Raw genomic sequence first — 24,742 nt, forward strand, 5'->3', positions numbered from 1 at the left:
TCAGGGCCAGAGGCTGTGGAGTGATAACTAAATCGAGCTAGTTTTGACTCAGTGTGGACTAAAAGGCTGGCATTTGTGTTAGGTGCGTGCGTCAGTATGTTGAAGGCTAAGCAGCAGCTGCCCAGCTGAGTTTCTCCCTTTGAGGCCCTTGTACTGCACCGTGTGCCTGGTTTTTGTGGCTCTTTCTTTCCGCCTTATTCTAAGATCTACATGCTGCTATTTCCCTCCTCACAGGTCGTGCCTGATTTAGGGTCTGTTATTGCCAGTAGCAAGGAATGGTTAATGAAGTACTTTTCTGAGTCATATTTTGAGTGGCCCTAGGGCATTTAATTCCATAAATTTGGGAAAGAAATGCAGTCCTTCCCACAGATACTATTGTGTCTGCTACATCACCGGCATATCATCAATACATATATATTTTCTGCAAGACAAGTGGGACTTGCTCGAAACTGTGAGTTTTATTCTGAAGAGGTTTTGATAAACTTTGCTCATAAAAAAGCAATGAAAGAGAAAGCCTTCTTTTTCTAATAGTCACCAACTTCTAGGTTTCTAAATACAAAATGGATGTGAGGACTAATTTCACCTTAGCCATTAGAGAGCTCCTACCTCAACTGAGTCATCTAATAGCTATTTATAAGCACGGATGGGAAGACCTTTCAAATGAAAATTCATAATTCATTTTTAATAATTTTTAAATGGAACAGTCCTCCACCCCCACCCCACACCCCTGCCATGCTTGGCATTCAAAAGCAAGGAGAAAAAGCAGTGTTCTTCCTTAAAATGACAGATAACAAGTTTATTGTCTGTTTGTTTTTGTAACTAGATTACAAGGAACCGACCTCAAAAAGAATCTAAATTTGCTTAGGCACTTCAGGAGAGAACTAGGAAAATTCACCAGATGATCCAGGACAATTAAAAAACAAAACAAAACAAAACACTGAAAGCAATAACAACAATAAAAATCAGTAAACAACCTTGATCATTCATGTTCCACCATGTGTCAAGCATCCTTTTAAACATTAGGGATATAGTAGTGGACAGAAGCAGACAAAAATCCCTGCAGAATGTACTTTTCCATGGAGAAGACACACAATGAACAAGGTGAAGAACTGATGTACATAGTAGTTTGGGCCGTGGTTAAGCGTTATGGCGGAAAAATAATGCAGGAAAGAAGGGTAGGACCAGATAGGGTGGGGAGTGTGTGCTGAAATTCTAGGTAGGGCAGCCAGGAAGACCTTATTAAGAAGGTCGGTTTTGGGACACCTGGGTGGCTCAATGGGTTAAGCCTCTGCCTTCGGCTTAGGTCATGGTCCCGGGGTCCTGGGATCGAGCCCCACATCGAGCTCTCTGCTTAGCAGGGAGCCCGCTTCCCCCCACCTCTCTCTCCCTACCTCTCTGCTTGTGCTCTCTCTCTCTCTCTCTCTGTGTCAAATAAATAAAAAAAATCTTAAAAAAAAAAAAAGTTAAACCTGAAAGTGGCTCTTCAAAAAAAAAAAAAAAAAAATCAGTTGTTTAAAGAAAAGAAAAGAAAAAGATGGTAGGTTTTGAGGAAGTTCCTGAAGAAAATCAGGCAATCAGCCATGTGACTATGTGGAGAGAACCTTCCAGGCAGAGGGAAAAGAAGGCACGAGGGCTCTGAGATGGGAGAGAGCCTGGTGGGTTTATCAATCTAGAGAAGTGAAGGCTTTAATTAATTTTCTTGAAGAGACTCCAACATGATTTTCTACCTTTTTAGGTCAGAGATTCTTTATAGGATGAGATAACAAATGTACAACATATACTGCTCTAGGGAAATTGGATTTGGGGGAAGGATATGGGGAGAAGTAGGAGATCGTGGTAATGCTTTCAGTAAGAGATGACAACAGTCTGGATTAGGGAAGTGGCAGTGGATTCAAGCAAGAGATAATAGGGAGATCATTTTGACGGCCCTTAGTGAGGGATTTGATTTACAAGTGGAGAGAAGGTGCCATAGATAACACCTGGGTTTTTGGCCAGGAGGACAGTATTTCCATTTCCTGGGGACCCGACTCAATGATTCTGGATACACAGCAGTAGCAAACTCTACCAGCTCAGTATGTTGGCTCATGGACCTGCCCCCCTGAACTTAGGAAGTTCTGGTGTGCAAGTGGGTCAGACTCTTGGATGGTTATTTCATCAAGATGTAGGGGTGTGTTCTGTGTACCCCGTTAAAATTATATTCATGATAAGAAGTACGACTGTTTTTCTAAATCTTCTCTTTGCCTAGGGGTGGTTAAAGAAAATCTCTCTCTCTCTCTCTCTTTTTTTCATTTCAAAATCATTTAGATGAAAGATCTTCTCATGGTCAGCACTGCTCACTTGAGTTCTGAGGCTCTCCTTGAGAGCGCTTTCCTTACTTATTCCTAAAATATGGGAGTTCTGAGGGTCACAGCTTCCTTGCACTCATCTCTCTCCACATTCTCAAGATCTCCTCTGGGTCTCAGATCCACACCCTAACTCTTTGCTGCTATCCACACATGGGTGCCTCACACTCCTCAAATTAATGTGTTCGAAAAAGAGCTCCATGCCTCTTCTTCCGAAACCTACTCTTCCTTCTGCAGGTATCAGCTTGGTTGAAGACAAAAATCTCATGTCATACTGGGAGGCTCGTTAAACTCCTTCTCCCTCCCCTTTCCTTCCTGCCTTCCTTTGGATTCGTCCAAGGTGGTGTCTGCCAGTCTAGGCCCTGGACCACACAGATCTGGAGGCACTTCTGGCTTAGCCATTCATCAGCCATGTTACTTCGCTTGGGCCTCACTTGAAATAGAAGCGAAAACACTTCGTTCCTAGGCTTTCCGTGAACTTTAAATGCAAGTATGCATGCAAAACCCTTGGTTTCATGCGTGGCACGTAGGAAGTGCTCAATAAAGTTGAGGTTATGATTAGACTCTTACTGCTTCTTCTGTAGACTATTGCAATTATCTGCTAATCAGCCCCCTACCTCTATTACTGGCATATTATTTAATTGTTAACACAAGCTTTTTAAAACACAGGTTTGCTAATATCCTTCTTCTTCTTCTTTTTTTTTTTTTTTTCAGAGAGGGAGTGGGGAGGGCGGGAAAGACAGAGGGAGAGAAGTAGAATCTTAAGCAGGTTCTATAAACATCATGGAGCTTGATGCAGGGCTCAATCTCACAACCCTGAGATCATGACCTGAGCGGAAATCAAGAGTCAGATGCCTCACGGACTAAGCCACGCAGGCACCCCTGCTAATATCCTTCTCCAAGAGAAAACTTCCAGTTGTGTAGATAAATGTCTTGGAATTCATCTTGGCTTGGGAACATTTTTTCTGGGGGGGGGGGGTAAGGAAGAAAGGTCAGAGATCTTTTACAGAATATAAATCTATGCTCCACAATTAGGGTTATCCCACCTTTGGTAGCCTTATCTACTAAATGCTTCAACATCAAATACACTAGCCCTCACACACATTCACACACTCTCACACATGCACACTCACATTCATGTACCTCACCACACATATGTTCATTCACATACACCCATATCACATGTATCCTTCCTCACACCCATACTCACACACCTTCACTCACCATGTCCACACTTAACTTCACACAACCGTACACTCACACACACCCACACCCTCACTCACACAAATACACACTCTCCTGCCCTCTTCTGTGCTCTGTTCCTCACTCTGCTTCCCTCCTCATGGAAGAAGCTTCCTGCTGTATTTGCCGATAGAAACCCAGTGTTTGGGGCCTCTGGGTGGCTCTGTTGGTTAAGTGTCTGCCTTCAGCTCAGGTCATGATCTCAGCGTCCCGGAATCGAGCCCTGTGGTGTGCTCCCTGCTCAGCGGGGAGTCTGCTTCTCCCTCTCCCTCTGCCCCTCACCCCCACTCATGCTCTCTCTGTCTCTTTCTTTCTTTCTTTTTTTTTTTTTAAGATTTTATTTATTTGCCAGACGGAGATCACAAGCAGGCAGAGAAGCAGGCAGAGAGTGAGGAGGAAGCAGGCTCCCCACTGAGCAGAGAGCACGATACAGGGCTCGATCCCAGGACCCTGGGATCATGACCTGAGCCAAAGGCAGAGGCTTTAACCCACTGAGCCACCCAGGCACCCCTCTCTGTCTCTTTCAAATAAATAAATAAAATCTTTAAAAAAAAAAAAAAAGAAACTTCTTGTTTTCACATTAGACCATCCACACCTCAGGGGGAAAAAAAAAATCCTGTTTCTGCGGTTGGACTCAATCTCTTTTCTTCCTTTCTTCTTAAATAACCATGTATCCGTCCCTCTTGCCCCAGTGAACCACAAGCTCTAACTCCCGAAACTCAGCTTCCTCAGGACCTGAGAGCCTAGCATAGTGTGTGGCAGACAATGACGTCTCAGTAACTGTTTATTGAATCCAAGTAGAAAGCTTTCCCTCTCTTAAGAGCTAAACGTGAACATGCAGACAGCCTTTAAGCAGTGCCTTCACCGGCCGCCTGTTGCTCCCTGGTTCACAGCTTACCTTACAACTGAGTGTGACAGCCATACTTGTAGAGACACCCATCTCACAAACTGCCAGCAGGCCCGGCTTTGCCCAGCCTCTGCATCCGTACATTCGCATTTAATTCTCACCAGTGAGCCTTTTTGGTGAGACCGTCACCTGACAGCGGAGACCGGAGACAAAAAACGGGTTCAACCCGTTGGACTACCTACCCTGAGAGTGGTTAGGGGCAGAGCGACTGAATGAGGAAATGGAGTGTCAATGGGCCAGTGGGCCCTGGGTTTCGGCGGCTCACCTTTGTCCTGGTTGATGTGTTTACTAGGGACTGGGGAGAAGATTTCGTGTTTACCCATGACTAGGGAGAAGATGTAGAGTGTAGATTTTCCATGCGAGGAATACTGTGGTCTGGCTTGGCATACTGTTAAGCAAAATGATGGCACAGTTTTAAGAAAATCAGACAGCTGCTTCTTGAAACTTGGAAAGTCATTCCAACTGAGAATTCCCTTCCTAACTTTGGGTGAGGGAAATGGCCAAGAACTTTCTAAAATTAGCACCAGTCCCCTTATCCTTATACAAATTACCATCTGGTGTTTGTTTCATGTACTCGAACAAAGCCAGCTGGGATGGAGAATATCAAATACCAGTAACATTTTATTCTGAAAGGTCCACTCGATATCAAACTCCCACTCCAAGTAGTGACATCTCTAAATCTATGTAAGAATGATGGGCGCTGCGGATCTTATGGCGAGGAGAACCTTCTGAAACTAGTTGAGGCGTCCCGGGCTACGACAGTCTCAGTTGGAGATTTCTCTGTTGTGGTTGGGGTATCAGATGGCGTTACAGAATAAAGGACGCTATTTTATCTAAAGTTAAATATAGTCACCTTATGGTCCTTAATATTTGCTCAGAACAAAACCAGAATTAGACTTCGAATTAGGAGAAAGTAGATGTTTGTCTTCACAATAACTGCACTGAAGAGGATAAACTCTGAAACAGAGTTTAGTACAAATAAGAAGACAACTTGTGGTCTCAGTATCCTTCTTCCAAAGTCTAGGCTTGGAGAAGTCACATACCAAACCCATTATTTACTTCACTCTCGGAAGTTCCTACAGAAGGTCTTTCTGACTTCTCCCTCCCCGCTATAAAGTATGCCGGCTGCTGGAGATAATTCTACTCATCCAGGAAACATGAAGTACAGACTTTTTCTCATGTTCTCAGGGGCTTAATGATTACATTTCCTTTGAATGAACTGACAACACTCTGAATCATATTTCCCTATAATCCCAGGAAGGGTTAACCCAGCCCTTCTGTCTGTAGCCACAGACATGACAGAGCATCATCACAGCATGACAGAGACCCTACCTGGAGGTGGGAGCCATGAGAACCATATCTGGGAAAGGTTATCTTATTGACCATGCTTAACTGCTTCCTCTGCTTGGTGACTTGGCAAAGCTAGCGGGTCCAGGGATAGAAGCTGGGACAGTGCCACACATTTGTGATAAGAAAGGGCAACAAAAATGTTCATCATCACTAGCCCTCAGGGAGATTCAAATTAAAATTACACCAGTTAGAATGGCCAAAATTAACAAGACAGGAAACAACATGTGCTGGAGGGGATGTGGAGAAAGGGGAACCCTCTTACACTGTTGGTGGGAATGCAGGTTGATGCAGCCACTTTGGAGACAGTGTGGAGATTCCTCAAGAAATTAAAAATAGAACTTCCTTATGACCCTGCAATTGCACTCCTGGGTATTTACCCCAAAGATACAGATGTAGTGAAAAGAAGGGCCATCTGTACCCCGATGTTTATAGCAGCAATGGCCACGGTGACCAAACTATGGAAAGAACCAAGATGCCCTTCAACAGATGAATGGATAAGGAAGATGTGGTCCATATACACTATGGAGTATTATGCCTCCATCAGAAAGGAGGAATACCCAACTTTTGTAGCAACATGGACGGGACTCAAAGAGATTATGCTGAGTGAAATAAGTCAAGCAGAGAGAGTCAATTATCATATGGTCTCACTTATTTGTGGAGCATAACAAATAGCATGGAGGACAAGGGGTGTTAGAGAGGAGAAGGGAGTTGGGGGAAATTGGAAGGGGAGGTGAACCATGAGAGACTATGGACTCTGAAAAACAATCTGAGGGGTTTGAAGTGGTGGGGTGTGGGAGGTTGGGGTAACAGGTGGTGGGTATTAGAGAGGGCACGGATTGCATGGAGCACTGGGTGTAGTGAAAAAATAATGAATATTGTTATGCTGAAAATAAATAAATTTAATTAAAAAAAAAAAAAGAAAGGGCAACAGGGAGATCGTGGAGGAAGGACAGTCTGGAAAGCTGGAGAGGTTGGTGGGAGAAGGTTCAAGAAGCAGAGGAAGAAGTTGTTGGCCTCAGAGCTCTTGGCAGAGGGTGGGCATGAAATGGGGACCGGTAATGAAGAACAAGCTTCTAGCAGGGTTTTACTTACTTATTTCTATTAACTTGTTATACTGTAACAAGCAATGTAAACTTTCCAACTCCCCATGAAATCCTTTATATAGCTAATACCTAGCTCATGTGTGTGGTCGTGGATTCCAGGAAGCATTGGTACCTGCTTCATGGTGGCTGTCCAGGAACGTGTGGGCTAGGAGTGTGCGTGGTCTGTATGGATAGGCTAACGGCAGGGTTCCATGGGTATACCTGCCTTCATGACTTGAAAGGGTTCCCATTCTGTTTCAAAAGTATATCTGTTTGGATGATAAAGATGAGGTCACCCAAAATAGCTCTTATCTGATTGTACTTTGAAGACCAGACATATTTTATCCCTAGAGTGCCTGTTTACCTATCTCCACTCCAGAGATAATGGGCTCAGGCTCTCCGAGGGATAGGATATCATCTTTGTGAATTCATTCAATACCATACACTAAGTTTTGTACTTTATGTGTTAGGTGCTGGGATGCGATGAGAAGTAAGAAATGATCTCTGCACTCAGAGATTTCAAGGAGGCAGGTTGATATATACCCAAACAATTATACACCCAAGAGGCAGGCTTGCAACAGGGTTCCTCCAACTTGGCATTGTTGACATTTTGGAACAGTAATTCTTTCATTGTGCTGGGGGTGGGGGGTCCTGTGTTTTGCAGGTTGTTAAGCTCCATCCTTGGTCTCTACCAGTAGCACCCCTTTCACTAGTGATAACCAGAAATGTGTCGAGACATTGCCAGATTTCCCCCCTGTCCAGGCTCCCACCCCAGTGTTGAGAAGCTTCCATTAAGTCTAGATGAAAGGCATCATGGGAGGAGCACCTAACCCAGATTTGGACAGAATCTTATTAATTCTTCATCTTTAACAGGGAGTGAACACTTAATAAATGCATCCTTAGTGAATAGAATGCATAATATCATGCTATTCTTCAGAATCATGGGAACAAAGTCTCAGTAAACAAGGTGTAAACTTAAGTATAAGCTCTTAGGCAGAGTTCAGCCAATGAATTTCGCTCTGAATCACTGGCCCTCACATCACTCCCAGAAATACCGTATGCAGCCACAAAGGAACCCGCTCCCTAAATATCACAGCACAGATTTTTCTAGCCATTATTTTCCTGTTAATAAACACGGATTGTCAAGCACTTTGGCAAATATCAGGTGCCTTAAATGCTAAATAGTCATTATAAAGCCACATAAATATTTCAGATTCATCATCCACAGCAGGGAAAGCAGAGCCCAGATTTTAGGGAAAAAATGCCCTGACATTCAACTAATGGCTTTACCAACTGATGCACCCACCCGGGAGCCTGAAACCTGGCCCGTCTCAGAAGTAAATGTTCTTTGCAAAACAGTTAAATCTATCTCAACTTCTGTGGTGGCATCCTGTCCCCAAGTCAGTTATTGTTTTGATGTAAACGAAGACCAAAAAAAAAAAAAAAAAATTCACAGCACAACCCACATAGGCCTTTCCCACAGCCTCTGCCCTGAACCAGACTGACATAGAATAATGGGAAGGCAGGTGGCAAGATGAGCCCGACTCACATGTCAGCCTTTCTTGGTGGACTCAGACCACCTGGGCGACGACGGACTTTTCTAGAACATGCTCTGTGACTTTGGGCAGGTGACAACCTTTCTGAGCCTCCACTGGTAAGATGGAGGATAAAGAAGTCATGATTTCGAAGCTGCTCCCAGCATTAATGGTTACATCTGTAATTTGACATTTGACTTAAAGATTCATGGAGCTGAGGGGCTCATAGTAGTGATTATTATTTTGGGGATGGAGGATATGGCCTATAAAAATCATCTTCTCAATATTCCTGAAGCTGTTCCTAGTTTTTAAAAAAATTATTTATTTATTTATTTGAGAAAGAGATAGTGAGAGAGAGAGAGAGAGAGAGAGAGAGCACAGACAGGGGGCGGGGAGAGGGAGAAGCCGAGAGGGGGGAAGCAAGGAGCCTGATGTGAGCCAGGACCTGAGCCGAAGGCAGATGCTGAACCGACTGAGCCACCCAGACATCCGTCTGACGTCCTTCCTTAACAGGCTCCCTAAAGTGTGGTGACACTCCACAGAATATCCTTCTGAGGTTGGCAGCCACATAGAATGAATGGGCCCGTCTGAGCTAATTCCCAGCTTGCCCCTCTTTGGAATGGTTTTATGATGACCATTATGCTGTCCTAATGACTGGAACATGATCCAGCTGGTAGCCCTGGGCTTTAAGTTACCGAATCTTCTGGGAACTCTCTGAAAAACCCTCCTTTTCCCAAGATGAGTATTCCCAGCAACTGCACAGAGACCCACTGATGTTATTTAGAAGTTGCAATTCATAGTGAGATTTTTTTTTTTCCCTGATGGATCAGTTGTCCCCCTTATTGCCAAACCGTAATTTCTTTACTGACTCCCCAAAGGTTCATTTTATTGGAAATGCTCTTAAAGCACACACAAAACCCGGTAGAACAGCTGCTTCTTTGTTTTAATGTTGCTGCTAAGCTTAAAAAAAAAAAAAAAAGCCTCCCTCCTTTAATTCCTTCAGGAAATGCCTCAATCTCAATACTTATTAAAAATTGGGAAGCAGTCCTAGGAGGCTTCTGGAGGTCTAAGTTCATAAAGTGAATATGCATAATGGCAGCAGAATATCAAATTTTTATAATTACACCTTTTCATGCGTACACTTCCTAGAGTGAAATCGGCTTTGATTTGGGTTGATTTAATATAACCTTTCTCATTTAAATCTATCCCTTCACTTCTACTTAGCTGTTGTTCAATTTTAGATGGGAAAAATGGGTTCCTATTTCCCGCACCAATAAGGGTTCTGTATTTCTAAACAAGAGTGATAAGATAACATTTGATTTCTAACCTCTTTCCCGAATTCAAGAGCTTTGGGGAAAGAAAGTATTTCTGTTTTGGAGAGATAAACTATATATTATAAAATGAGGAGGCAAAAGAGGATGGAGAGATGCAGGCTTAGGTGACCCCTGCCTGCCATAATGCTTTACTCAAAGTCAGCAGGCATCAGTCTTTGTTGCAAGAACAATGCTTAAGACAGGAGAGGAGACTCTGAATAATCTTGTAGCAAAAGAAGTAGTTAAGAGCACAGACCCCAAAAGCCCCATAGTTAGAAGTGGAACTTTGATGAAAATGAAAGCCTGTTAGAACCATTTGTTTCGGTAGGTAGAAAGAATCAATGAAAGATTTTGAGATGAACTACAGCTGAAAGTGCTGCTTGCGTCACTATCCCAGGACCTACGGGTGCACGAGGAACTTGCAGATAGATGTACGGTCGGCCTAAACGGAAAGTCAAGGGCGTGGGGAGATGGGAGTTCTAGTTAAAGAGCCTTGCACACACCCACCAGATGGAGCTTTTGGGAGTTCTTCCCACATTGCTCTTGGAACAGACACTGGCTCCATGCATTTAGTGCTGACCACAGTTCCTGACACACAGGAGGAACTCAACGAATGAGTTGAATTATAACAGATCCTATTCTTGATGACCAACTTAGAAGGTCATTAATTTCACTTTTAATCCGGACTTTAGGGAGTATTTCAGATATTTACTACTTAGTGGGGGAATATTTAGTGGGAGTCTTCATTTCCATAATGTTCCAGAGACATTTGAAGTGATGGCTGGAAGAATGAAAGACAGGAGGTAGGAGACCACTTTGTTAAAGGTCTCCATACAGGGGCACCTGGGTGGCTCAGTAGGTGAGCCCTGGACTCTTGGTTATTGGCTCAGGTCATGATCTCATAGGTCATGAGGCTGAGCCTCCAGGGGGCTCTGTGCTTAGCAGGGAGTCTGCTTGAAAATTCTCTCCCTCTGCCCTTTCCCAACTCATGCACCCTCTCTCTCTCTCTCTCAAATAAATAAATAAATCTTTTAAAAAAAAGTCTTCATATATAGAACCCAATATGAACCCATTCTCTCCTTTCCACAGCCCTGTGCCTAGCCCATTCCCTATAATCACACCAATCTTTTAAGGCATGAGGGTTTTATAAAGCCCTGAATGGGGTCCTGTGCAGGGGGACCTTCTAAACAGGGATATTAATCCCGTGTAATTTGGTCTTGGTTTTTTCAATCCTAAAGCAACAATTTACAGAACACATGGGGAAAGACAAGCCAAGGCAAGTTGTGGGAAATAGCTTAATTGGGGGGTTTGAAAAGAGCCACCATATTTCTGTAGAGGCTCTCAGGAGGTGATGCAGCTGACAGAGTTGGGCAAAGACTCCTGCTCCCCAACCATCGGCTGGCTTGCCACATCCAGAACTTTAGCCATTGGCCTCAGGATGAAACTTATAAATAGCCATTCTATTATTTTAAAAACTCATTACTTGGACTTTCTCTATTTTTTATTTTTTTCTTCTGTTTATGGCCTGCGGAGTAATTAATGATCTTGAACTTCACTTGCCGAGCTTCAGTGAGAAAGGATACTGCCAAAGGACCAGTATGCAGAGCTCAGCGATGGGGCTAAGCTTACACTGCCATGCAGATTAATGCCTGTCTTGGGAACTTCTCCTTGGTAATTAAAGCCTGCGCTTCTGCCTACTTAAATATGGCTTGAATTGAATTTTGATGTCCCCTTAGTATCTCAAGTTTCAAAGAAATGTGTCAGTAGCAGCATCCTTAGGACAAGTTGTGTTATTGTTTTCTTCTCTGAGAAGATAACATTCTTTTTGCTGATTCTTTTGGGAGATTTCTTCTCCAAGAGTAGTACGATTGCAGGGTCTAGGGTAGAGTCAAAAGTTGGAATCCAAATTTTCACTCAGATCAGAGGTAATTTGGTAAGGATATGGTTTATGCAGATTTAAGGGAATTTCTGCTTTAAAAATCAGGAAGAAAAATTAGGGGTTTTTATCCTAAATAAATGATTCAAAATATGTAGATATGTGTTCAGGAGCACTGGGTGTGGTACATAAACAATGAGTTTTGGAACACTGAAAAAAAAATTAAAAAAAAAAAAGATTTCAGTGCAAGGCTAATTATCATGACATGGCTTGTGAGAGAAAAATTCAAAGTCTAACAATAAGACACGGGTTGAATAACTCATGTTATCTTTACATAATGAAATATTCCATAGCCATACAAATGGAAACAACTAGAGTTGTTTGTAATAACGGATATAAAAGTACTAGCAGAGTTAACCCACCTTATTCTCTCTTAGTCCTACGAATGAATAAATAAATAAACAAGCAAATAAATAAATAAATGTCATTAAGCATCTACTGTGTGCTTCGCTATTTGTTATTTAAACTTCACAACTAACTTTCGATGTATCAGTTCTTATAGCCTTTTTTTTTTACAGAAAGGTTAGACATTATGTATAGGTTAAAATCATTTCATTTGGCAAGTATCAGAAACCCAAATCAAACCAGCAAGCACAAAGAGAAATTTAGCAGCCCATATATCTGGAAAGGTTAGAGTGTAGAGTGTGGCTGGTTTCAGGGATGGCCAACTCCAGGTGCTCATTTTTGTGGTGGTGGGGGGGTCAAGTATCTTTATGTCTTTCCCTATCTCTCTTTCTTTCTATATCTAAAATCTGCTTATTTCTGCTCAGCTTTATTCTTTAGACAGCATCAGCAATGTGGCCATCATCGAGTAGATTCATCTCTTCCTCACTTTGCAATTCCAGAGGAAGAACTTCACTCCATAAGTCCTGCTCCAAAAGTTGCCTGGCTTGGGTCATTTGACCATCTTGTGTTATCGGGTGAAGTACCACTTGGCAGTCCAGTAGGACTGCACAAGTGGGAGAGGGCTAGTTCTCCCAAAGAAGGAAGCTGGCAAGGCAAGATAAGTGTCTGCTCTTTTATTATTCTCCACACTCTCCCACATCACTCTTGCTCAAGCCATTGATCCAGTCAAAGCACCCTCCTTTCCTTCCAGCTAGTTTCTATTCTTTGACAAGTCTCATGGACTTCATAAGCCTTCTTTGACCACCCAAGCCAAATACCACAGGCTCTTTCTTATTGATTCTTATGTGAGGACTCTATTAATGGGAGTAATAAAACATACTTCTTTTGTGCTTTTATCCTAATGTGTATCCTAATGTTCTATGGACGTGACTGTCTCCTCCAGCAGGGTGAGGAATTATGTCTCTCATGCTACCACAGTCCCCATATGTCTTGCATAGAGTGGGTGCTTAAGAAGCTGATAGACACTCTTGGATTTTCATTTTCCTATTTCCAAGTAAAACTGGGGTGCCAGACAATTTAGTCTGCTTTTCTCTAGCCTCAACTGCAATTTTCCTAAGTTATTTTTTTCACTGTAATAACCTCATTGTTTTCAGTCTTGTGATTTCTAGCTTGTCAATATCAATCAACATATTCTTCTGCCCATTGGTGTGGCTAATCAATTGGTTAGTGGATCCACTTGGCCACAGATGGATCAGTATTAACTCGCTACAATTCAGACTTCTTTCTTTCTTTCTTAAGGTTTAATTAATTAATTGATTTAGAGAATGCAAGTGGGAGAGAGGGGCAGAAGAAGAGGGAGAGACAAAGAGAGAATCTCAAGCAGACTCCAGCTGAGTGTGGAGCCCAACGTGGGGCTCGATCTCATGACCCTGAGGATCATGACCTGAGCCAAAATCAAGAGTCAGATGCTTAACTGACTAAGCCATCCAGGCTCCCCTTAGCGCTCTATTTCTTAAGATAGCATATGAATCAATCAAGTGCTTCTTAGGCATTTCAGAACCACATGGAGGCAGATTGAAAATTCCAGGTCTCAGATAGGTAGGTAGTCAAGTGAAGGTGAAATCATCTTGGTCAACCGTCAGGTATTTTCAATAACTGTATCCTTCATAAGTGATCCAAGCCAGTTTTTATCTGGAGTCACTTCCTTTGTGTTCCCAGGGAAAATTTTTTTCCTTGTGTGGCTCTGTGGCTTTGATTAGGGTCCTACTAATAAGCAATGGAAATGAAGATGCCAAGCTGGGAGAAAGAGCTAAGAGGGTTGCAAAAGGAAAAAAAAAAAAAAAAAAAAATCAAAGCTCTGGACTTTGTGCCAATTATTTGAAAGTTTAATGAACCATGGGTATTGGTGCAAGGCATTCTTAAATGCCGAGAGCCCCAGTGAATCCAAAGCTGTGTGTGTTTGAGAGTGTCTGCTTGTTCTGGAATCAAAGAAATAATCTTAGCAAATAGTAAGGGTATTTTTGCCATCGTGGGGGTGGAGTGGGGAGGGGAAGATTTCACCACTTTCAAAAGATGATAGGAGGAGGGTGAAAGTCTGAACCTCATTTCTCAGTTGGATGCCCCCAAACAATCAAATTTCCTCAAGTTTCTTCCTGTTACACAATTGTGCTCTTCACACTCTCCTTCTATTTTCAGACTTGCCAGCTGATAAGGGATTCAATCCAGTTCCCCGGAGCCTGGTTACTTTAATGGGGTTGTGTTCTTTCCCCTCTTTTCCCTAACGTCTGAGATCTGAGTGCCAGGTCGGGGGTGCGGGAGCCAAGAGAGGGGAGCTGAGTGACAGAAAGGCCAGACAGTGTGAAACCCCATCTTAGGGTGGACTGCATTTTTCTGTAATGAGAGCAGCTTACGTGGAATTTGGAGGTTCAGGAATAAAACACGATGTAAAAAGGGGTTTGATATTTACAGTGCAACAGAAAGCCTTCCGAAGCATTTGTCAAGATGAGAACGTCAGTGGGGTTTGCACTTATCCACTTCTTTTTCAGCTGATCGGCCCACTAAGATTTAATAAACACCGGCCACATAGAAAGCACAATATGGACACCAGGGTAGATAGTAATACGAGGCTGATGAAAACAAGGGCTCACGTTAATGAGTACTCCCTGTTGATATAAGGGCTTTATGTGTCAGAACCCATATAATCTGACCAATGACTTAATCGTTTAGGAACCACTGTTACCTCTATGTCACAGGGGAAGAAACAGAAACACGGAGAGGTTCTGTAACTTGGCCAAAGTCACACAGATGGTACTGACTGGTGCTTCTGAGATTTGAGCCCAGGCAGTTTGACTATAGAGCTTCAATTCTTAACCACTGGCTCCGACTGTCTCCTCATGAAAGATCGAGGGTGGTAGGAATAAAGGAACTAGCTTGAGGCCAGGAGCTAGGTGTTATTTTGCTATGTGTCCTTGGTGCCTAGCATAGGGCCTGGGACCCACGAGGGCTATCCAAGAAAGAGCTTTGTCTTAGAATCGAAAAGGAAACACCACATGAACTTTAGTTTGATTGAAACACAAAAAATAAAAGCCAACAGTGCCTGAGGGAACTGTAAGGAAAAACCAACATAAGACAAATTACGTTTTAAAAAATAGGGGATAGGTATTAATCGAATAGGGAAGTGTTTTGGCCAATTCTTTCCTGATGTCACGCTACTTTGGGAGTCTCCGTGAAATGACTTGGAGTCCTGAGATTAAACTGGTGCCCCGAGCTGGTTGGAAATATTCAAATAGGCTTAAATTTCATAATTAGAGATGGAGTCTGGAGCTGTATAAAAGCTCTTGGAGACTTCTGGGAAAATAACAAGTTTTTTTCCAAGTTAACATCTATAATTGGTTAAAGAATTGGAGCTGGCACCATTTTCCTCTCTAGTTTGTCCACTAGATAAGAAGGGAGAGCTTTGGAGATAAAAGTTACAAAGCTGAGATATTTAGACTGTGTGCTTGTGTGTGCATGTCTGCGTGGGTGTCTGCATGTGTCTGTGTGTGGGTTGGTGGTAGCTACAAGACGAAACACAAGAAGACAGAGGGACTGGGAGAGGCCAACAGCCAGCAGTAAGGTCCGTGGACCCAGAGAAGGTGACTCATTAGGGCAGTAGGTAGCGTGTCAGTCTCATGGACCCAGAGAAATGAACACGGTGAGAAGCAGATTCGGCTAACAACAGAGCGTCTTCCGAGCTGCTGCGCTCAGATACACCTGCATTGCTTCAGGGGCCAGTAACCTGGCCAGTAACTTCCACAACCTCAGTTTCTGCTTCTCAAGGTTAGGAATTAAAATATGAAACTCGAAAGGTTAGCTAAAGCATTTAAGGAGAGGACGTGACAAGTGCTCGTGCAGGATTTGGCACACGGTAGCTTCTCAACAGCTACTGATGGTTGCTATACATCGGGGCTTATCAACCTCACCACTATGGCTCTTTTGAGCCCAGTACACTGTGTGGTTCTGTGCACAACAGGACGTTCAGTGGCATCCCTGGCCTCTTCCCACTATGCTCCCTGCCAAGCAGTGACAATCAGAAATGTCTCCTAATGGGTGCCTGAGTGGCTCAGTTGGTTGAGTGACTGCCTTCGGCTCAGGTCATGATCCCGGACTTCAAGGATCAAGTCCCACATCGGGCTCCCAGCTCCTTGGGGAGTCTGCTTCTCCCTCTGACCTTCTCTTCTCTCATGTTCTCTCACTCATTCTCTCTCAAATAGATAAATAAAATCTTAAAAAAAAAATGTCTCCTGATATTGCCCAATGTCCCCCACCCACTGGCAGAGAACCACTCTTCCATCTGATAAAGGGAGCGTGGTTTCTCTTGGGTGTGCTGGGCCATGGAATAGACACATTGCACATTTCAGGTTGTTTTAAAAGAAAGAAAGAAAGAAACACACAAGAAAGACACATTTGGGCCTTTGCCGCGTTCCCTCTTGGTCCTAATTTTTCTAACTGAATAATGAGTTCCCTGGAATGAAAGAAAAATCTGAAAAAATGGTTGGGGTTCAGACAGACAAGCTAAACTAGCCATCTGAATACACTGGCTCCAACACAGAACGAGAGGAGCTCTGGGCTTTGGAAGAATCATGCTAATTCTATTAGTAGCTCACTGTCTTTATGAAGGCTATTGGACGACGGCTCAGATCTTTGCTTAACTAGTTAATTGGAGAAACATGGCACCAAATAAAGTGGGAATTAACTTTCATTTAAATTAAGAATTTGCTAATCTTAAGAAGCTGGAAAGGAGCTGAGGTTACAAAATCTGATAAAATGTGTGGATGGTGTGCTGGGAACATTTTAAATGGGTTAATTTATTTCCCTTCATCCGCAGTACAATTCTGGAAAAATATATTTGTTGGTGCAACGTGTGTAATAGTTTGGATAAACGTACATATAACGTTAGGTCTATACCTTTTTGTAATGTCATCACTTCTTGTTTCAAAGAGTAGGGAGGCAGAAACACACACACACACACACACACACACACACACACACACTCCACATCACCAAACAGACTGTCAGATTTTGACAGGTGTGCCCCTACAAACAAGATACATGCTTTGTGGTCTTCAAATAATGTTATTCTTTTTAGCATCAAACACACTGCTCCTGGGGCAGATCTTCTAACACAATCTCCACTCATCTTCTCACTAACCACCAGGTGCACTGGGATTGCCTTAATACCAGCCCACCCGACCCCAGGGGAGGGCATGGACTGGCTTGTGGGCAGAGAGGTACACCTCCTCCTCTAGGTTACCAAACCCCATCTATGTACCTGTAGCAGGTCATTTCTAGGAGAGTCATCCTTATTAAATAATTTCCCCCACCAGAATGGATGCTCTCAGTTCACCCCTGTATACATATATGCTTGGCCTGTTGAAAACACTCAGCACCTAGGAAAAGTACACAGGCATGAAGTAGAAGGGTTGGGGGGAAGGCGAGGGGGAGAGGTTCCTCAGCAATTCCCCAATAGCTCAAGGCTGCGGTTCTGATTTCCAGCCCTGTCTACAGCTAAGAAAGATACAGTTGGGAGGAACCAGCACGTGAGTTTCAGAACACCCAGCTCTCTGCCTGCCTCCTGTTATCCTCTCTTAGGGATGGCTTCAGCCCACACCTGAAAATGGGAGCCTTGTTTTATTTAGGGGTTAAAAAAATCCACCTTCCAGTCACCTAAGGGAGTGGGGTCACAGGGATAGAAAGGTTCACTGGGTGGCTCAACCTCCCAACTGTTGTCTTAGAAGCAGTCCTGAGTCCAGCTCTTTCCCTGGGGGAATTGGGGAGAAGAGAATGTTTGGGGAGCAAAGTAGCATTGAGAGGGCTGCTGGTAGTTAAAGGACCCTGCCTGCAATTTCCTTTATGTGGCTAAGGTTCTACCCAGTAATGGGCAAGAGAGTGATTAAAATTAATGGCAATAACTACTGGGTATTTACCCTAAAGGTACAAAGGTAGTGATCTGAAGGGGCACGTGCACCCGAATGTTTATAGCAGCAATGTCCACAGTAGCCAAACTATGGAAAGAACCTAGATGTCCATCAACAGATGATTGGATAAAGAAGATGTGGTATATATATACAATGGAATACTATGCAGCCATCAAAAGAAATGAAATCTTGCCATTTGCAATGACGTGGATGAAACTAGAGGGTATTACGCTGAGTGAAATAAGTCAATCAGAGAAAGACAAATGTCATATGATCTCCCTGATATGAGGAAGCTGAGAGACAGAGTGGGGGGTTTGGGAGGTAGGGAAGGAAAAAATGAAACAAGATGGGATTGGGAGGGAGACAAACCATAAGAGATTCTTAATCTCACAAAACAAACTGGGGGTTGTGGGGGTGGGGAGGGGGGTAGGGAGAGGGTGGTTGGGCATTATGGGCATTGGGGAGGGTACGTGCTATGGTGAGTGCTGTGAACTGTGTAAGCCTGATGAATTACAGACCTGTACCCCTGGGGCAAATAATACATGATATGTTAATTTTTTTTTTTTTTTAGATTTTTATTTATTATTTATTTGACAGACAGAGATCACAAGTAGGCAGAGAGGCAGGCAGAGAGAGAGGAAGGGAAGCAGGCTCCCCGCTGAGCAGAGAGCTGCATGTGAGGCTCGATCCTAGGACCCCGAGATCATGACCCAAGCCAAAGGCAGAGGCTTTAACCCACTGAGCCACCCAGGCGCCACCATGATATGTTAATTAAAAAAAAATTTTTTTTAATTGATGGCAATAATAGTGCGGCAGTGAGATGCCGTTAATTTACCACTGTTAATTTAATACCACTGTTAATACTGTGTGCCTTTCCCTGTGCAAAGCGCCTTGTAGGTTTTAACTCCTCCTTTCCTTTCAGCAGCCCCAAGATATGTGTATCGTTACTAGCTTCGTTCTGCAGGTGAAGTAACACACTTCAAACTCTTACAGGTCATATGGGGGATTAAAATCCAGGACTGCAGAGCTTAGCCATTACCCTCAAGATCACTGGACTAAGAGTCTGAGTCCTTCTGCTGCTGTTCACCTCTCTGACAACAGGCAAGGTTTCTAATCTCCCAGGGACACATTTTCCAACACCAGATGCTCAGTAAAGAGGTGGTAAATTGAATCCATAGAATGGGGTCGATTCTAATTGCGCTCCTTCTCTCTCAGGCTTGTTCTGAGGTTAGATGAGAAAATACGTAGAATGCACAGAACGTAAACAAATGTGAATCACGACATCACTGTGTGCCTGCAACAGCTTAGCACCACTAGTCCCATAAACTGCCTTCGGTCAACCTTTATGGGAAAATCAGAGTTTTATGAAAAAATCAGAGAGCTTTATCCTTTTCCACAAAATCTTGAAGTGGATATTGATTCTCCTAAACTCCTAGAGTAGTTACTTTAAACCAAACCTCTTCAAATCAGGATTTACCAAAATGTGAGATAGTGTGTATTATACATTCATTCTTAGAGCACTCTGTAAGATATTTTTTTTTAAACTGACTTTACATTAATATGAAGAAACTCTAAAGCTTCACAGTGTCACTATTTGACATGAGATCTGAAAATGGCTCAGAATATCCTGACACAGACATCTAGGCAGGAGATGGGCTTTAAAAGGATACTCTAAGGAGCAGGTCAAAATGATCTAACCAGCGTTGACATTTCAATTCACAATCATACCATGATTCAGGCGGCTGTCTCTGCTTTCTGAGAACCGTCATTTATTCATCTGTACAAGAAGGCATGCACTGTAGTGATGTACAGTAGCCGCCTGATTCTTTCGGGCCGATTTTCTGGCTACTGGGTTATTAAGCATCATTAACAATAACGTTACTTCTGAAGACATTCTTATTTTCATTTTTACTTAAATGTGCACCATCTTGTCAAGCATATTCAGTAGAAAAAGATCTTTTCAGAAAATCGCCATTGGTAAGCATGGCCCCAGTCTGTCTGAAATTGTTCACAACTGCTTGCAAAGAGATAGGAATCAGTCCTGATAATCTCTGATTTATAATACCCATTGAGCCTGGGCATTTAAAAAGCTTGTTCTCTGTCACTGTCGTCTTCCATGTGCAACAGAGATAAACAGCAGCACAAGCAGAACCCTATGATTCTACTAGCATCATAGATTTACGGCAGTCATGCCAGGACTCCTAATAGATTTTGAAGGCAAATGAAAAACGTCGATGACATCAAATGAGCAGAAAAGTCTAGGGGTTATAAGGTTTCTCTATATATTTGGTTTCTCTATATCCAGAGTAAGACAATATAGGAGCCGTCCAGGTGTATAAACCAACTGGTCTTACTCATCCCCGCCCTTCTCATTTCATAGAACATTGCCTGCCAGGAATTTGGACCCTCTTGCATGGTGGTTATAAATTTGGGCCCTGGAGTTGGAGACCTGGTTTCAAACGTTCTACCCTCTAATAGTGATGTGACTAGGGGGAGTCAGGTGATCTCTCCCAGCCTCCCTTTCCTCATCTTTACATGTGAATAGTAACATAAGCTAGGGGGATGCCTGGGTGGCTCAGTGGGTTAAGCCACTGCCTTTGGCTCAGGTCATGATCCTAGGGTCCTGGGATCGAGTCCCGCATCGGGCTCCTTGCTGGGCAGGGAGCCTGCTTCTCTCTCTGCCTCTCTGCCTGCTTGTGTGCTCTCTCTCTCTCTCTCTCCTTCTCTCTGACAAATAAATAAATAAAGAAAATCTTTAAAAAAATAACATAAGCTAGGGTTGTTGTGACTGTTAGTTTTACGCATAGTAGATAATCAATACCAGTAGATATTATTGTTATTCTTTTTTTTAAAAGATTTTATTTATTTATTTGACAGACAGAGATCACAAATAGGCAGAGAGGCAGGGAGAGAGAGGGGGAAGCAGGCTCCCTGCTGAGCAGAGAGCCCGATGCGGGGCTCAATCCCAGGACCCTGGGATCATGACCTGGGCTCAAGGCAGAGGCTTTAACCCACTGAGCTACCCAGGTGCCCCTATTATTGTTATTCTTATTAGCAACATCGTTACCAATATCATCCCTTTCCTTCACGTTAATCTTATCTATGCATGATGTGTAATGTCATGTCCTAGAGGATTATAGAATGAGATGGGAAATTGTTAATTTCTAGATGTGAACCAGTTTAAGAGGATCCCTGACTTCTTTAAACTGCTTGAATTAGTTCGTATCAGCATCATGAGGTCTTTGTTGTTTCATACTGCAGAAAATTACAGAATGAAGAAAAAAATGTGAGCTTTGCTAAAAAACAAAGCAACCTCAAAAAAGAATAGATGACAACAAGAACTGAGGTGACCAAGTCATTATCAATAGCCATCTTTTTGAATAAGTAGGATTGACTTAAAATGGGTACCATTATTGGTAACATAGCATTTGAACTTTTTTTTTTTTTAATGTTTGAATCCTCTTTTTGAGATCTTGTTCAAAGTGTGGATTTTTTGTAACTTGCTAACTAACCATTAAGGGTGGGTATAATAGTTCACTCTTTATTCCCCAACTGTGCCCTCATCATGGTGGGGCCAGAATTGATATGGTTTGCCGTTTGCTGTTGTAATGGCGTCCTGTGGACCCTCCATAGCCATTCTGCCTCTGTGACTCTTAGGACTCAGGCTCATTTTTAAATGAACTCTCATCTGCTAAGTAATGAGCACATCAGGTTTTTAATATCACAGAAGCTTCATCTAGGAGCCTTTCCTTTTTTATGACTAGAATGATCTCCCCTGCCCCTCCCCTTCTCCCACGATGTAATAAAACAGAACCTACCCAGCGTAGTACACAATTCAGGATTTCATTATATCCTGCTTGATGGGAGAGAATATTTACACAGAGATGAAGTAGCATGCCTTCACAAGATTATCTCGTATGAGGAGAATGTGGTTTTATATAGCAAAATCGATCTTTTTCCACTTTGTGAGCAAAGTAGCTGAGTCAACTTCTCTCAGGAAGTCAGGAGAGTTCCTTAGACTTCAGAATTTTGTAAGCTGGTCTACACACACCCAGGAATGGATGCATGCACCTTGGTTCTGTGATACATCTATAGCAATCTCTTTTGTGTATCTATCTGCGCATCATGGGAGGGCTAAGCCCAAGTTAGGGGACTCTTAAAAAGTATTTTAAAACCACTAAGACTATTAGCTCCACTTTGGGAGAAAGAGAAAAGACACTTGTCCACAAATTCAAGTTCATTACTCTGCTTCTTCGAAGATAACATATTAAAGTGCTAAAAATTTGAATTTTGGGGGGCTTTCATAATTAATCACAAAGCTCTGCAAATGGGGATTTATTACAGTTACCTTTTACAATGTCTTTATTTTAAAGTTCAGGTCTCCATAACATATTGATTAGATTAGATATCTGTAAAATCTATTTTACCCCCTAAAAGAATTTTGAGAAATTGGGTTCTTACTTGTATGAAGTTGAAACATCTAATTTTGTTTTTTTTTTTAAATCTAAATAGCTCAATAAACATTATTTCTGGCATATATATTGATTATTTTAAAATGTACACACTGTGTCCATTTTTAAATGAATCCAATGAAGACATTATTTGATACTCTGTCTTCCATTAAAAAATTAATGAAAAAGTTCTCTTTAACAGTTGGAAATTTTACATGTTCTTTTCACTTTCTATGAATTTGTATTTCCATTATACTTTCCTCACATAGTGTACATAGTGTACATATTTTTTATACTGGAAAGCATTTTACTGGTCACTTATTATATTCTTTGTAACACAAATATGTACATGTGCTTAAATAACTTTTTGCCCATGATTCTAATGCTTTAAGTGTCAAAAATTTACTTGGGATCGGGCGGTATTGTTAATAAATATTATTAATGAACAATTGTTCCAAACAACAAATATTATACATTTGATAATTATTAAATTTAAAAAGTAAAAGTTTTATTAGAAATATCTGGGCCTTTTTTTCCCTACAATTAGTTTGCATACTTTTGGGGGAACAAACATCACTTCTCAAATGGACCATGATTCAGCATAAATTCTCTCCCCATTTTTCATCTTACAGATGTGTTGAGAAACCCTGCTCGCATAAATGAGTAGATGAGAACAGATGGAGTTTTGTTTTAGCAATGTCATGAATTTCCTTGAATTTCTTCTGAGTTATATGTCCTAATCACATAGTGATCTGTCATCAAAAGGTATTTTTTAATGGCCTATCATTTGATGAGTAGATTAAGACTTTCAATTTTATTGAAGTAAAAAATTTGGAAACCTCCTTATATGCAAAAGAGTACATTACCCACGCATTAAAATAACTCACTTTTGTCAACACCAACACCAATATTTCGAATGAATATTTCAAATATTCAAATGGTGTTGTCAACACCAACACCAATATTTCTAATATTTTCATTAGCACCTGAAAAGTTTTGCCTCCTAGCAGTGTATTGTGTGGTGATATTTGGGATGGAGAAGATGGATGGTTTTCTTTTATAAAATGGGAGTAGGTAATTAAGGAAGAAGCAGCCAAGTATTTTTATATGCAGAGCATTCTCAGATAAAGGCAAGTGTATATGTGAAGGTTGAGAAATTTAAAATGTATTTCCTTAAAAATTACTCACACTCTGCCTTGAAGTGTAAACCTGGCGATTCACAGACCTGTACCCCTGGGGCTAATAATACATTATATGTTAATAAAAAATTTAAAAATTTTAAAAAATTACTCACACTCTTGTGCCCCTCTGAGAGTTGTTGTGCCCTGTAGGTGTGTGTGTCCCCCCTATCGGGATACCCTGGGCTATACTGGTTTTGTCCATGTGAGTCCTTGGACCGGTGTACAAGGAAAAATGAAGTGGGAGGAGGGTCAGTGGTGGAAAGAGAGATTTAGAGAGATTGCTGGGGATAGGGGTGGGGGCTCAGAGATGGAAGCCTCTATGCCCCGTCTATCATATACTAGCCGAACAATCCATTCAAATAAGCACGAGTCACACTAAGTGACCGGTGAGAAAAATGGTTGGCTGGCTCCATCATGCTGGAATTATAAATGAATCTGCAGTAAGCCTCACTCATCTTCCCTGGATCTCATGAGATTTCCAACCATTTATTTCCGCAGGGTTTCTAGCATGTCTCCCGATGTTTTTCCAGTTCAGGGGTGCAAAAGAATGGCAGACATCATGCTTCTGTGTTAGATCCAAGAGATGTGGATGAAAAGGAATGTGATTTAAAACAAAACACCCCCCCCCCAAAAAACAAAAACCAAAACAAAAACCCTGCCCCCAGGGCTTGCCCAACTCCAAAGCCCTTCAAGCCAAGGGAAAGAAATCTGAGGGGACGGAGAGGGTTACTGCAAGAAGCGAGCCACTTACGACGAGCGGGCCGCGGTTGTTCTCCCGATACTTGTTCTGGAAGAAAATGTAAACGACGGTGGCGGCCAGGGAATAGAGGAAGGCGAAGACAGCGACCGTGACGAAGAACTCGGCGGAAGACGAGGAGTCACCAGTCAGTGCCAGCTTCTGCCGCTCCTTCCCCTCGCAGGTGGGCACCTCAAAGGTCACCTGATGCAACCTAAAGTGCCAGAGGGAACGAGACTCTTTATAAGGCACAGGAGACGGAGCCAGGCTTAAGGTCATTTGGTTGAATGTTTTCTTTTCTTCAATGGCCCTGTCCCCTGACATTTTCCACGGCCGGCTCCTTGGTTGGTATTCAAAAGTCATCT

The 24,742-nt window shown here is 42.4% G+C and overlaps 1 protein-coding gene across 2 annotated transcripts in view; it reads right to left on the bottom strand.

Moving 5' to 3' along the window:
* The window catches only part of SYNPR (synaptoporin), a 314,225-nt gene that overhangs the window by 27,112 nt on the left and 262,371 nt on the right, over positions 1–24,742 (bottom strand). For both annotated transcript variants that reach the window (XM_082727135.1, XM_082727136.1), the window contains one exon: positions 24,393–24,591. In XM_082727135.1, the coding sequence (XP_082583261.1) occupies positions 24,393–24,591 (199 nt within the window). The remainder of the gene's footprint in view (positions 1–24,392; positions 24,592–24,742) is intronic.

The sequence above is a fragment of the Mustela nivalis genome, assembly GCF_964662115.1.
Source record: "Mustela nivalis genome assembly, chromosome: 1".
NCBI classification, from domain to species: domain Eukaryota; kingdom Metazoa; phylum Chordata; class Mammalia; order Carnivora; family Mustelidae; genus Mustela; species Mustela nivalis.